Source organism: Raphanus sativus, chromosome 5, assembly GCF_000801105.2.
Source record: "Raphanus sativus cultivar WK10039 chromosome 5, ASM80110v3, whole genome shotgun sequence".
NCBI classification, from domain to species: domain Eukaryota; kingdom Viridiplantae; phylum Streptophyta; class Magnoliopsida; order Brassicales; family Brassicaceae; genus Raphanus; species Raphanus sativus.
In genome coordinates this window covers 31,484,537-31,497,454 of record NC_079515.1, presented here as the reverse complement: position 1 = coordinate 31,497,454, position 12,918 = coordinate 31,484,537, and the positions used below count along the sequence as shown (strand labels likewise).

At 41.1% G+C, this 12,918-nt stretch overlaps 3 protein-coding genes across 3 annotated transcripts; all 3 read right to left on the bottom strand.

The window, feature by feature from the left end:
* Nucleotides 1-338: 338 nt before the first annotated feature.
* Nucleotides 339-2,087, bottom strand: LOC130495161 (classical arabinogalactan protein 9-like). Its single transcript, XM_056986378.1, has 2 exons — nt 1,272-2,087; nt 339-626 (listed from the first exon to the last, which is right to left on the bottom strand). The coding sequence occupies exons 1-2, from the start codon at nt 1,764-1,766 to the stop codon at nt 561-563; spliced, it is 561 nt and encodes a 186-aa protein (XP_056842358.1). The 5' UTR covers nt 1,767-2,087; the 3' UTR covers nt 339-560.
* A 1,941-nt stretch (nt 2,088-4,028) lies between these two features.
* LOC108837495 (F-box/LRR-repeat protein At3g60040-like) lies at nt 4,029-5,612 on the bottom strand. Its single transcript, XM_057011148.1, has 2 exons — nt 4,512-5,612; nt 4,029-4,423 (listed from the first exon to the last, which is right to left on the bottom strand). Exon 1 carries the CDS (start codon nt 5,325-5,327, stop codon nt 4,713-4,715), a length of 615 nt encoding a protein of 204 aa, XP_056867128.1. The 5' UTR covers nt 5,328-5,612; the 3' UTR covers nt 4,029-4,423; nt 4,512-4,712.
* A 5,741-nt stretch (nt 5,613-11,353) lies between these two features.
* Nucleotides 11,354-12,879, bottom strand: LOC108859401 (uncharacterized). The gene is made up of 2 exons (XM_018633299.2): nt 12,702-12,879; nt 11,354-12,529 (listed from the first exon to the last, which is right to left on the bottom strand). The coding sequence occupies exon 2, from the start codon at nt 12,443-12,445 to the stop codon at nt 11,624-11,626; it is 822 nt and encodes a 273-aa protein (XP_018488801.2). The 5' UTR covers nt 12,446-12,529; nt 12,702-12,879; the 3' UTR covers nt 11,354-11,623.
* Between the last annotated feature and the right edge of the window lie 39 nt (nt 12,880-12,918).

The window sequence follows — 12,918 nt, the reverse complement described above, 5'->3', positions numbered from 1 at the left end:
AACAAAGAATAACATAATAAAATACACAAGATTCCAACAAGACTCGATTTATAGACCCTAAACTTGTTCTAATACTAAATTATTCACGTTCCATAAACAAAAACGTTTAGATTTTGAATTCAGACGCGCTGAGAACCAGCAGAACAGCAAACTACATACTTGTTTAGAGTTGACAAGAAAATCTACCCTTTTCAATCTTTCAGTTTTTTGTTTATTTTCTTCCTTTTCTAGGTTTGATTGGCCACTAGTTTAGTATGTTTTTGCGTTTGAATCCCAATTAGTGTTTAGCATTGAGAAAGGAATCAGAGGCAAATATATAAGGAATGGTAGACAAGGAAGAAAGCAATGTAGTACACTAATAATCAAATAGAATGAGAAGGAAAGCCACAAATTATCTCCAAACGAAATATCCTGATATCTCCATCTCAACTCTCAATAATATCCTCTCCAAAAGATAATAATCCAAAAGAATACGGTTCCGAAAGTATAATAACAATGGAACAAACAAACATCAACATGAAAATAAATGCAAAGGAACACCGAGCGAAAGTCTCCCGCGCTTAGATCATAAACCAAACGAGAACAGATCCAAGTACCAAGCTTGAAACCGTCTTGCTTGCTCCACTCTGCAAAAAATAATTAAAAGCTTGGATCAGCATTTCACTTTTATTGGTTACAGAAGCATCTTTGTAATATGAATTTATAATTAATTACATTTAACCTTTGGAAAGCTTATAAAGTATAGTGGGGTCCTAACATAAAGTAATACTGCAGAAATTTGGAGAATTCCGTAATCCATGCATGCTTTTGGAATATTTTATTGACTAAAACTCTATTTTATGACTAAAAGTAAACTAGATCTACTTTTTTTTGTCAAAAACAAGATCTGCTTTTAAAATCAACACGTGGAAGCTATTTATTGTTCACGTTCGTACTGACAAAGCTAACGTGACTCCTGCACCCCACGCGCCATGGCTCGAGTTCGAAGATCTCGAGACAGACTGTCCGAATATAGGCAAATACAGTACGGGTGCAGATTAACATCTATTCCTAAAGTGCGCTTGCAACGGCTCACTCTATAACATACTAGGATCCTTCTGCTAAATTGCGCTAATCATAATTTTTCAAGAGTCAGGACTAGTTTTAGATCTAACCAGTGTTCACCTATTGCAAGCTTAAACTCAGTGATTTTTTTCAAAGTCAAAAAACATCTCAGATCTGAAAACACATGGTACAAGATCCAAGTCAAATGAGAAGAAAAGTTGACAGACCTGGTCATTGGGACCTGTGGAAGGTCCTGGAGAGAGCTCACTGGTGCTTGGTCCAGGACCATCAGTCGCTGGGGAAGGAGGGCTAGACGACGGAGATACAGTAGGAGCGTCTGGCTTAGTAGGAGCAAGAGCTGGAACCTGAGCTGGAGGAGATGCAAGAGGAGCTGGAGGAGGCGTTGCTGGAGGAGGAGTTGCGACGGGTGGAGGAGTTGCTGGAGGAGGAGATGCGACGGGAGGGGGAGTTGCTGGAGGAGGAGTTGCGACGGGGGGAGGAGTTGCGACTGGAGGAGGAGTTGCGACCGGAGGAGGAGTGGCTGGAGGAGGAGAAGTTGTGACTGGTGGAGGAGCTGAGACAGGAGGAGGAGTCGCTGCTGGTGGTGGAGTTGTTGTAGTGGGTGGTGCTGGTGTGGTGGTTGGTGGTGACGACGGAGCTTGGCCTCCGACGCCGGCGATGAGGACGATGCAGATCGCAACAATGGCAAATTGCCTAGCCATTTTTTGTTTGTTTGTTTGTTTGTTGTGTGAAGCGCACTCTCGGAGTGATGGTTCAGTGTAAAGAAAATGTAAAAGGAGGAAAGCGAAGGAATTATTTATATAGGAAAAAGTGGAATCACATCAAAACGCAAATACATAGCGTCGTATTGAAGCTGTTTTAGAGTGTATAATAATACAACCCATGATGCCTGCCATGTGAGAGTTGGCGGTGCTAGTAGATCGGTCGACACGTTGGCGAGTGTCTAAACAAATTATGATGGGATGTGTATGAGTTGTATTAATTGATATTAAAGCTTAGAAGTTACTCTTTATTTCCAGACATGTATGTATGCCCAACTTTAGTTTTGGTGCTTTAAGTAAGTAATAAACAAAAAACATTCTGGATCTCACCGAATACATAATTATGGAAACCACCAAACAAACTTTAGAAAATGTCAACAGAGGGACAAAATAGGTGGGAAATTTGGTAAATAATATCCAAAAAAAACCGTGTGCTACAGTTGTTTGGTACCACCAGAGTTGGTAGACGATCCTTCATGTGAATCACGGTCAGAAATTAAGTTTTATCATCTACAACAGACGGAATGTTTTTAATTGACAAAGATGTGAATGAAGGAAGCATCAATGCTTGGGAGACAAAGATGTGAACGAAGCATCAATGCTTGGGAGAAAAATACAAAGAAAAGCACCTATTTACAGTTTTTGTTAATTAGCCTGAATTAGTGGGTGATATTTGCATCACGGTATAAAAAAAAGGATTAGCAAATAAAATAGTAAAACTAAATTTAGCATAAACGTGTTAAAAAAAAAAATATAGGATTTCCTTAGGAAATGAGTAAAGGAGAGAGTGAGTACTTTGGGTGATAGCAATCGAAACTGGGGCCAGGTTGGGTTCCCTGTTAGTTTCGATGGATGCTTTTGGACAGATCGAATAATACTAATTTCAATTATTTGATGAGTCTTGGATTCTTATTTGTTGGTGCTATTATTATTCATGTGCTCGACAGCACAATGTTACTGCCACTTCACAAATAAACAAATATAAAACTTAGAATTAATTATATAATAATTGATTGTGTAGCCTAAACTTTGAATTTATTTTAAAGTATATTTAAAACTTAACAGCAATTTCACTAAAACAAAATGTTATTTCTTGTAACACCCTAAGGGTGTGATTGTATGGTCAATTCACTCCAAGGAACATATCAACCATAAGACAGATCTCTGATCTATATTTATTCATGGCCAATTGGAATTATTGGATTATTTTCACAGAACAAGAAGACATCGATTTTACAGGTCATAATACCTTTACAACACCTGATGTGCATATCTTAAATATTCAAGTCCAGGGCAGTCCAACCAAGAGTGGCTTTCAGCCAAATCTAATTAAACTGTCACTGGAACCTCTTCGGAGTCCAGAAAATAAGGAACCAGGTCCAAACTCAAGATTCACATATTTTACTAAGTTGGGTCCAACTGGCTTCAAAGTAAGGAGTCTTTTTCTCTTCACATGGGCACGTCTCAAATATTCATGAAAATCAGGAGAGAGACTAGACCATCCAGAAGCCATCCAAGATGTCCTACCATGTACCAGCACCCAGAGAATTAGGAGAATCAACTTGCACTCTAAGTCTCCAACATTCTATATTTGGACCCGAAGGGCATTAAATCCAAACGGCTTTTTCCTATTCAAAAACTGGCTGCGACTTAGAAAATCTACATCACACTTAGAGGCTTCGAAAGACATTATAATGTACCTGGACGTCCCAAGATATCAGAGCTTTTCACCCAAGCTATCAAGCTCAAGAAAACAGCTATTCCCCTTTATGTCTAGATTTTCTCATCAACCATTCAACGGCTAGTATGTTTCCTTGTTTAATTTTTCACTTGTTTAGTCTTAGAGAGTCAGTACCACGAGCCAATATAAACTCCATTGATTAGTCATTGTAAAGCACCTTTGGTCCATTTGAAGTTTAATGAAATTATATTATTCAGTTTACAAATCGAGCATTTGTAAGAGGGATATATTAAAAAAAAGTTAGAAGTGAGAGGCACTTGAGACTAAATCTCGTTGTTTATTTTTTGCGTTCAACAAAAACAAGATAGTAAGTGCACCATTAGTAGTGATCTCTCGTAGAATTTCTTACCAAAAATATCTATAACAATAAAGTAGAAAAGAGATTAAGGAGACAATGAGAAACCGGTGAAAGGAAAAAAATATTGCACACAGAAAAAGAAATCAGTTCTACATGTGTCCTTTTTCTATTGGTATAACTATATTTTAGTTATTAAACTTTAAGCAGATAAATATATTATGTTAAAATATTAATATAAATGCATAGAGAACTTTGATAAACTTCAGCCATGCTGATGCTCTAAGTGTCTAAACTTAAATGAAGTATGCGACTTCGGTCGTGCACTTGGATGCTGCAATTCCAAGAAGCGTGATTAAGATCCTTATGTATTTGCAATATTTTGCCATCATCCACTACAACACCTTCCGCAAGCTCCAGTCGCACATGTTCGAGGCATTTCATTCTCCCAATAAAACTCTTCAAGTGTTTCAATTCTAGAACAGTTCCTTGATAACCAAGGATATGCAACACCTTAGCTTTGTTCAGAGGTATAAGGACACGGTCGCTTGTATTCAGACTCTGAAAGAAAATTAAATAAGAAGACTAATTAACTTCGTGTCTCTCTCTCCATATATACATATATATAATCGTTGCTAGTGATACATACCTGTATGATTAGAGTTTCAAGCTTTGGAGACTTCTTAAGCAGATGTGGAAGCAGTTTCCAACCTCGTTCATTGTTACTCCCAAAAGATAAACTAACCAGGTTGTTGAACATTGGTATAAGTAGTCCATGTCTACTAACACATTGAGAAACCGTCTGAAAGCATAGAGAAACACACACTTAATCAAGAATGTCATTACAAAGTTATATAGAAAGGGAAGTTGCAAAACTTACATCAGCAGAAGCTGGAGAAAGATGTAAAGTCTCGATGTTACTTATTCCTATCATGAGACCCGATATATCCGGCTTATCGACCTCTTTACTATAACGAATATCCAGACGAGCTTCAACTAAGGATCCAAAGTTAACCGGTGTGTACTCATACAAGGCATGGTCAGAGTAGTCGAAGGAGACAAGACTCGGGGCGTCAAGTGACAAACCACTTTCATAATCTTCACGACCACTGTATTGAACTGACAGTTTCTTGATGGTCCGACTCGATATGTAATATGGGTGTGCCTCCATCTCCTCGTGACGTACAAATAACTCCTCGAGAACAGGGCAACCAGCGACCAGCACATCGCTGAGATCTTTAGATTCAAAGAATATCGTTTCTATGATGAGAATCTTAAGCGATGGAAGTAATACATGCGAAGGTAGCTCGCCGTATACTTGTGTTCCAAGTCTCAGCTTAACAAGTGTCTTGCTCGTCAAGAGCTCACAAAGCATAGAAACTCCAAGGCCTGTGTTTATGCTCACGTCCACTTCCAAAACACCGTGTTCTACTGCGTCACGGATCCAGCTGCCCACGTAAGCCATGTCGGTTTCATCTCCATCGTGACGTTGTAGAGAGAATTTCTTTATAAGCGAACCATGTTGTGTTCGATCCAAAAAGTTTCTGAGGCTCTCACCTCTCTCTGGTTTACCGTTTTCCGGGTCCACAGAGACAGAAGAATAGAAATTAAAATAATCCACCAATCTAAATATATTTCTCCACTTTTTAGAAAGAAGAGATGTTAAAACAGCCTGTTTTATCGGAAGTAAGGACAAGATGTCACCGAGAATCTCGTCAGGGAGGAAGCTGATTGCATCTATAGAGATAAGGAAGACACTTAGCGATAATGTTAAACTTCCATATTGTGTTAATGTTAAACTTCCATATCTTCACGGTAGAAGGAAACAATACGATGTATATATATGTTGCTATGAATGTCAATACAAGACACGCTTTCATATTATTTTATGGTATCAGAGCAGAAAACGATCTTTTGACCTAAATTCTCAAATTTTCGCTTCCGCATAACATCGTACTCTACTCCGTGCTTGTCAAGAAACAAACATGGCTACTACTTCTTCTACAGAGTCAGCTACTTCTCCATCCTCTGTTTCTACGATGTCTACTACTACTGGTGTTTCACCAAACCCTTATGCTCTTCATCACTCTGACAATCCGGGCGCGTTGATCACGCCGGTTCTTCTCAAAGGCGACAATTACTCCGAATGGGCAACCGAGTTCTGGAACTCGCTTCAAGCTAAACAAAAGATTGGGTTCATCGATGGTACCATACCTAAACCTTCGACGAATCCCGATCTAGCTCTATGGACCTCTGCTAACTCAATGATCGTGGGATGGATACGCACGTCGATTGATCCTCCTGTTCGGTCTACTGTAAGTTACGTTCCAGACGCTCACCAACTCTGGGAATCTCTCAAGCGTCGATTCTCGGTAAAGAACAGCGTGCGCAAGCACTTACTTGAGGATGAAATCACCAATTGCAAACAAAACGGTGAAACTGTCCTTAGCTATTTTGGTCGTCTCTCTAAACTGTGGGAAGAACTACAGAGCTTCAAATCTCATTACACCTGCACGTGTGAGGCGTCAACTCATCTTGAAAAAGAACGAGAAGATGCCAAAGTCCACAAATTTCTGTTTGGTCTTGACGATTCAAGGTTCAGTGCGATTCGGTCGCAGATAATCGATGAAGAACCACTACCTGACCTGAATCTAGCTTACTCACGAGTCATACGTGCTGAACAACACATTCACACCATGCGCTCAACTGAACTCAAGCAAGATGTTCTCGGGTTTGCAGTCAAGACAGATTCTTCGGCTTCTACGACTTCTCCCAATGTCACCGCACCTCGCAGCCGTGATCCTAACCGTTTTTGCACTCACTGCAACCGCAAAGGCCATGAAGCTTCAGAATGCTTCCTATTGCACGGGTATCCAGATTGGTTCAACGATCAACAAAGGAATGCTCAGTCCTCTGGTCAGTCGCAACGAGGTCGGGGTGGACGTGGAAACAACTCTCGTGGTCGTGGCAGAGCTAATACATCTCGTGCGGCACCATCTACATCCTCTGCAAATTCCATTGCTTCCTCAGATCAAATTGCAGCATTGATCAACCTCCTGCAAAATCAGCAATCTCAACTCTCCACTGATCGCATGACGGGTAAACCCTCCTCAACTGATGTTATAATTGACACAGGAGCGTCTCACCATATGACTGGAGACATATCTTTACTACATGACGTGCGAGACATTGTTTCATCCACGGTTACTTTTCCTAATGGCCGCAGTTCTCGATCTACAAAATCAGGAACATTGTATCTCAACTCGTCATGCTTCTTGCAAGACGTCTTATATGTTCCTGACTTTAACTGCACCCTTATATCCGTTTCTAAACTTCTAAAGCAAACTGGATGCATTGCGATTTTTACTGATACTCTATGTGTTTTACAGGACCGTTTTACGAGGACCCTGATTGGAGCCGGTGAAGAGAGAGAGGGTGTGTATTACTTCACGGGTGTCACAGTTGCACGGTCTAACCGAGCTGGAAAGGAAAAAGCTTCTTCTTCAGAACTTTGGCATCGTCGACTAGGACATCCTTCTCACAATGTGTTATCTACCTTACCTACTATAGACAATGTTGCTTTGGATTTTAATCACACCAAGTCGTGTGATGTTTGTTTTCTTTCTAAACAGACACGTGAAGTTTTTCATGAGAGTATTAATAAAGCTATTGAACCGTTTGCACTAGTTCATTGTGATGTGTGGGGTCCCTACCGTACTCCATCCTCTTGTGGAGCAGTTTATTTTCTCACCATTGTTGACGATTACTCTCGAGCTGTCTGGTTACATCTTATGCTCGAAAAATCAGAAGTTCCTATACTACTACAAAATTTTTGCGCAATGGCAGTTCGTCAATTTGGATTTCCCGTCAAAACCGTCCGTACGGACAATGGAACTGAGTTTTTGAAACTCAAACCATTCCTTCGTAAAGAAGGTATCTTGCATCAGACTTCGTCCGTAGACACACCACAGCAAAACGCACGAGTCGAACGGAAACATCGCCATATTCTTAACGTGGCTCGTGCTTGCCTCTTTCAAGCCAACCTCCCGGTCACATTTTGGGGACAGAGTATACTAACAGCCGCTCATCTAATCAATCGAACACCATCAAGAATATTAGGAGGAAAATCCCCGTATGAGATGCTACATGGCTCTGCTCCAAGATATGACGCTCTTAGGGTCTTTGGATGCCTATGCTTCGCACAAAAGCGCCCTAAAAATCATGACAAGTTTGCTCCTAGAAGTCGTAGATGCTTATTCGTTGGCTATCCTCACGGAAAGAAAGCTTGGAATGTCTATGACATAGAGAATAATGAGTTCTTTACCAGTCGCGATGTTGTATTTTTCGAAGATCAGTTCCCGGGACCACATAAACATCAATCACCAAAATCTCTTCCATCACCATTGTCAGTACCAGTTGATATTAGCTCGCCTGATGATTGGTCTCTACCTCCTACAGTCTCAGAAACAGCTCAGCCTGACTTACCCACACCGAGCAACAACCCAATAATAGACGCAGCTCAGCCTGCTTTACCTCTACCTACTTCTCCTACTGAAACAACTTCTACTGATTCTACTGTCCAAACACTTACTCCCGAACCCCTAACAACTGATCCTACTCCTTCCACCTCTACCGAAATACCAACATCCCCGACATCTGATCAAACCGAGAGCCCTATCAATCCCTCACCGTCATCTCCTACATCTGATCAAACTGCGAGCACCAATGAACCTCCTTCACCTGGTCTCCCTGAGCTCTTGGGGCGTGGTCATCACCAACGTCAGCCTTCAGTTCTGTTAAAGAACTATGTCACCAATGCGGCTCAGAAAAATATACACACTCCTCTATCTCCTCCCGACTCTTCTCTTGGTTCCTCTACTTCGGTCTCAGGTAACACACTTTATCCCATCTCAAACTACATCGCTGATGATGCATATTCTCCTGGCCACAAAGCTTTTCTTGCAGCTATTACTACTACTGCTGATCCCAAGAACTATGCTGAGGCCGTACAGGATGAGATATGGCGCGATTCCATGGTTACGGAGCATGATGCTCATGTCGAGAATGGGACCTGGGATGTCACTACACTTCCTCCAGGAAAGAAACTAATTGGCAGCTCATGGCTCTACAAAACAAAATACCTCTCCAATGGCAAGATACTTTGTCGCAAGTCTCGTCTAGTCGCACACGGCAATCGTCAAAGAGAAGGTCTCGATTACACAGACACCTTCGCACCCGTTGCCAAACCATCTACCATTCGTGTTCTTCTCGAAACAGCTGCAGCTAAACAATGGGAGGTACATCAAATGGATGTTTCTAATGCCTTTTTACATGGCGATTTGCAAGAAGAAGTCTACATGAAACTTCCTCAAGGATTTCAAGGTTCTGATCCTACCAAGGTTGCTCGCCTACGGAAATCTATCTACGGTCTTAAACAATCTCCTCGTTGCTGGTTCTCTAAACTCAGTGATGCATTGAAAGAATATGGCTTCATCCAAAGTAAACCGGATTACTCTCACTTTTCTTACATCCGGGGTAAAGTCAGCCTTCACATTCTCATCTATGTAGACGATTTTATTATCGCTTGCAATGATCTTTCTACTCTTCAGAAATTCAAGAATTATCTGTGTACGTGCTTCAAGATGAAGGACATGGGCAAATTAAAATACTTTCTAGGCATTGAGGTTGCTCGCAACAAAGAAGGTTTTTTCATCTCTCAACGAAAATACGCTCTTGACATCGTTGCTGAGGCTGGCCTTCTCGCGTGTAAACCATCTGCAGTTCCCATTGAACTCAATCACAAGCTTGCTCTGTCAAAGAGTGAACTCATTGCAGACCCAGCGCCATATAGACGTCTTGTGGGCAGATTGATCTACCTCACGTTCACACGACCAGAACTATGCTATGCCGTTCATATTCTGTCCCAGTTCATGAAAGCACCACAGCAAGATCATTGGGACGCAGCTCAACGCGTTATACGTTACCTTAAGGGTTGTCCATCTCAAGGAGTCATGCTGCGATCCGACTCCAGCTTGCGTGTTACTGCATTCTGTGATGCTGATTGGAGCTCGTGTCCTCTGACTCGTCGCTCCTTAAGCTCATATATTGTTCTGTTGGGTTCATCACCGGTGTCGTGGAAGACAAAGAAACAGAACACGGTCTCTGCATCATCTGCAGAAGCTGAGTACCGCGCGATGGCCTATACATTACGTGAGTTAAAATGGATCAAACGGATCCTCACCTCGTTTGGTGTCCAACACAACGAACCTATGAAGCTGTTTTGTGATAGTCAATCTGCTATTTACATTGCCAAAAATCCTGTGTTTCACGAGCGTACGAAACACATAGAAAATGATTGTCATCAAGTTCGGGATGCTGTTCAAAACAAGCTTATTACGATGGAGCACATATCTACGAAAGAGCAACCAGCCGATCTACTCACTAAATCACTCCCGTCTACTACGTTCAACTATCTACTGTCCAAGTTGGGGATTCAAGAAGTTTCATCGCCCACTTGAGGGGGGGTATAGAGATAAGGAAGACACTTAGCGATAATGTTAAACTTCCATATTGTGTTAATGTTAAACTTCCATATCTTCACGGTAGAAGGAAACAATACGATGTATATATATGTTGCTATGAATGTCAATACAAGACACGCTTTCATATTATTTTAGCATCTCTCGAGCCAGTGTCCAACTTTTTGGTATCCATCGATATAAAAGTTTTTAAGTACCTTTAAACAAAAAGTGTTTGTCAAGCAACTGAAGTGTTTCTATGAATATTCTTCTTCATAAACTAAACTATCGTGAACCAGAAGTGCATGAAAATCAGAGATAATGTTTCCTCATGATAAACAATAACATCGAGTTCCCACAATTATAAAGATTGAAGAGACGCTAACATATAGAAAACTAGAGGAGCAAAAACGATACGACTAGCATGTACGACCAAAGCATATATATGAGAGTAAGGCTAGAGAAAAGATAGATACGAACCGTGACAGTGGTACAACTGTGGAGAACGGCCGAGAGAGAAAGATTGAGAGAGATGGTCAAGTTTCAAGAATCCATGAATAAATAGTCTATTTAAAATAGATCAGCGATATCAAAACAGGGATCTTTCAATGCCTAATTTCTCCATTAATAATTTAATACTTAGTTAATTACAAAATGGTTGTTTTCCATTTTATCAATTATTATTGTATTTTGAAGAAAAATATAGATTCGGAACATTATTTAAACCGTGATCCAGAAAAACTGTAATTAACAGATGAAAAAACCGTCCTATCCAAAAACATTTTTTTTTTTATCTGTTACACTGTTTTGATCTGTTTGGCTTTCCAGAGAGCTGACTATATCGACATGTTTAATGTTTTCAGAAAGCAGTGAGTTTGGTTTCCTCTTGTTTGTCTGAATAAAGTTCTGCTTCAATGATACTTTGACTTCCTGCTAATAATACAGTCTGTAGAGTATTATTAGAGAACTCAGATGTTAAAAAATTTCTTTTGCTCTAATGGAAAATTTGTTACATTACGAGAAGACATGCGAAGTAAGAAAGCTACAGAAGTAAAAGATGTCTTCTAAACAAATGGTGTTTAAAACTATATATTTAACGATCACAAACTTGTACAGCCTGAAGCCTCTTTTGTTTCCCCCTTCAAAGCTTCTTCAACAAGACTCTAATGGCAAACTCCATCCATATTCCAGGAAAAGAATCAAAATGTTCCAAAATCGCTATATAAACGGTTTCTTGACAACTCTACTCCTCGGACGAAGCACGACAATATATTTTCTCAAGATGTATAGGCCAATCCTCTCCAAGAACGCGTGGATTCAACTCCACAGCAGCGCGAAGATCCAACATCGACGCTCTCTCTCGTCGGACCAAACTCAAACAAGGCTTTATCAGCCTCGCAATAAACGCATCCAACCCCTTATTCAAAACATCAGCAGAGCCCACCGATAACTTCACCCCTTCCTTCTCCATCCTCCTCTCCAACACACTCCTCAACGTCGTCGTATCAGGTAACTCGCCGCTGTTCCGACAACAACTCTCACCGCTCGACCTTCTTCTAACTCTAGTGGTAATCGAAACACCGAGCGGCGCGGTCAACGGGCTCCTGCTCTGTGCTACGCTTTGTTCAACCTCTTCTCCTTCTTCCATCGGAACTCTCTGCAGCTTCGACATCGACGTCTCATCGTTCGTCGTCGTGGTGATGCTCTGAGGCTTCCCTAGCGGACCGAGAGGACTCGGCCTGTCTCTAAACTTCTTCGACCTGCATTTTCGCGGCGACGACGACGGAGGGAACGCAGCAGATCTCTTGAGGTTGTATCTCGTCGGAGGAGATTTGGCGGCGGCTGCGTTCTTGAGGATGGAACGTAGGAGACGGTTGTGAAGAGGGACGAGTTCTCTGCAGATGGTCTTGTCGAGCTCGGACTTGGTTATCCTCGAGGTGAGGAATTTTCCGAGGTGGTCCAAGTAAGTGTTCGCTCTCGAGTGCCCTAGTTTCTGGTAGATTAGGGATTTGATCTCGAGAGTGTTCAATCGTGAAGAAGAACATTGATCTGATTCTGACCCCATCTTCCGAAACTTAAAACCTAGATTTCGAAATCCAGCCTTAGAAACCAACCCCGATTTTTTCTTCTCAATTTTGTTGTTGTACACCTGATTTTCCAAAATCAAAAATTACAGATTCTTATTAGCTAATTCGTCAAGAAATCGAGTTGAGAGAGTTCACGAAAACGAGAGGAGAGGATAAGAACTAGTATCGAATCAATCAAAATTGGGAAGAGAGAGATGAAACCAGATTGAAGGAGAATTGGAGTTGAGTACGAACCAGTAGAAGCGATTGATTTAGCCGCGAAATTTTGCTTCTTCTTTTCTTTTTGTTGTTGTTGTTGTTGTTGAAGAGGTGCTTTCTCTTTGTGCCCTAAAGGAATTGTTGTTCTTTTTTTTTTATCGAGAGTTCGCTTTGTGTTTTGTTTGTCTGTTCGTTCGTACGTGCGTGAAATAGAGACCAAACCAAGGTTTTTTAATAAGTTCGGAGAGTCAGT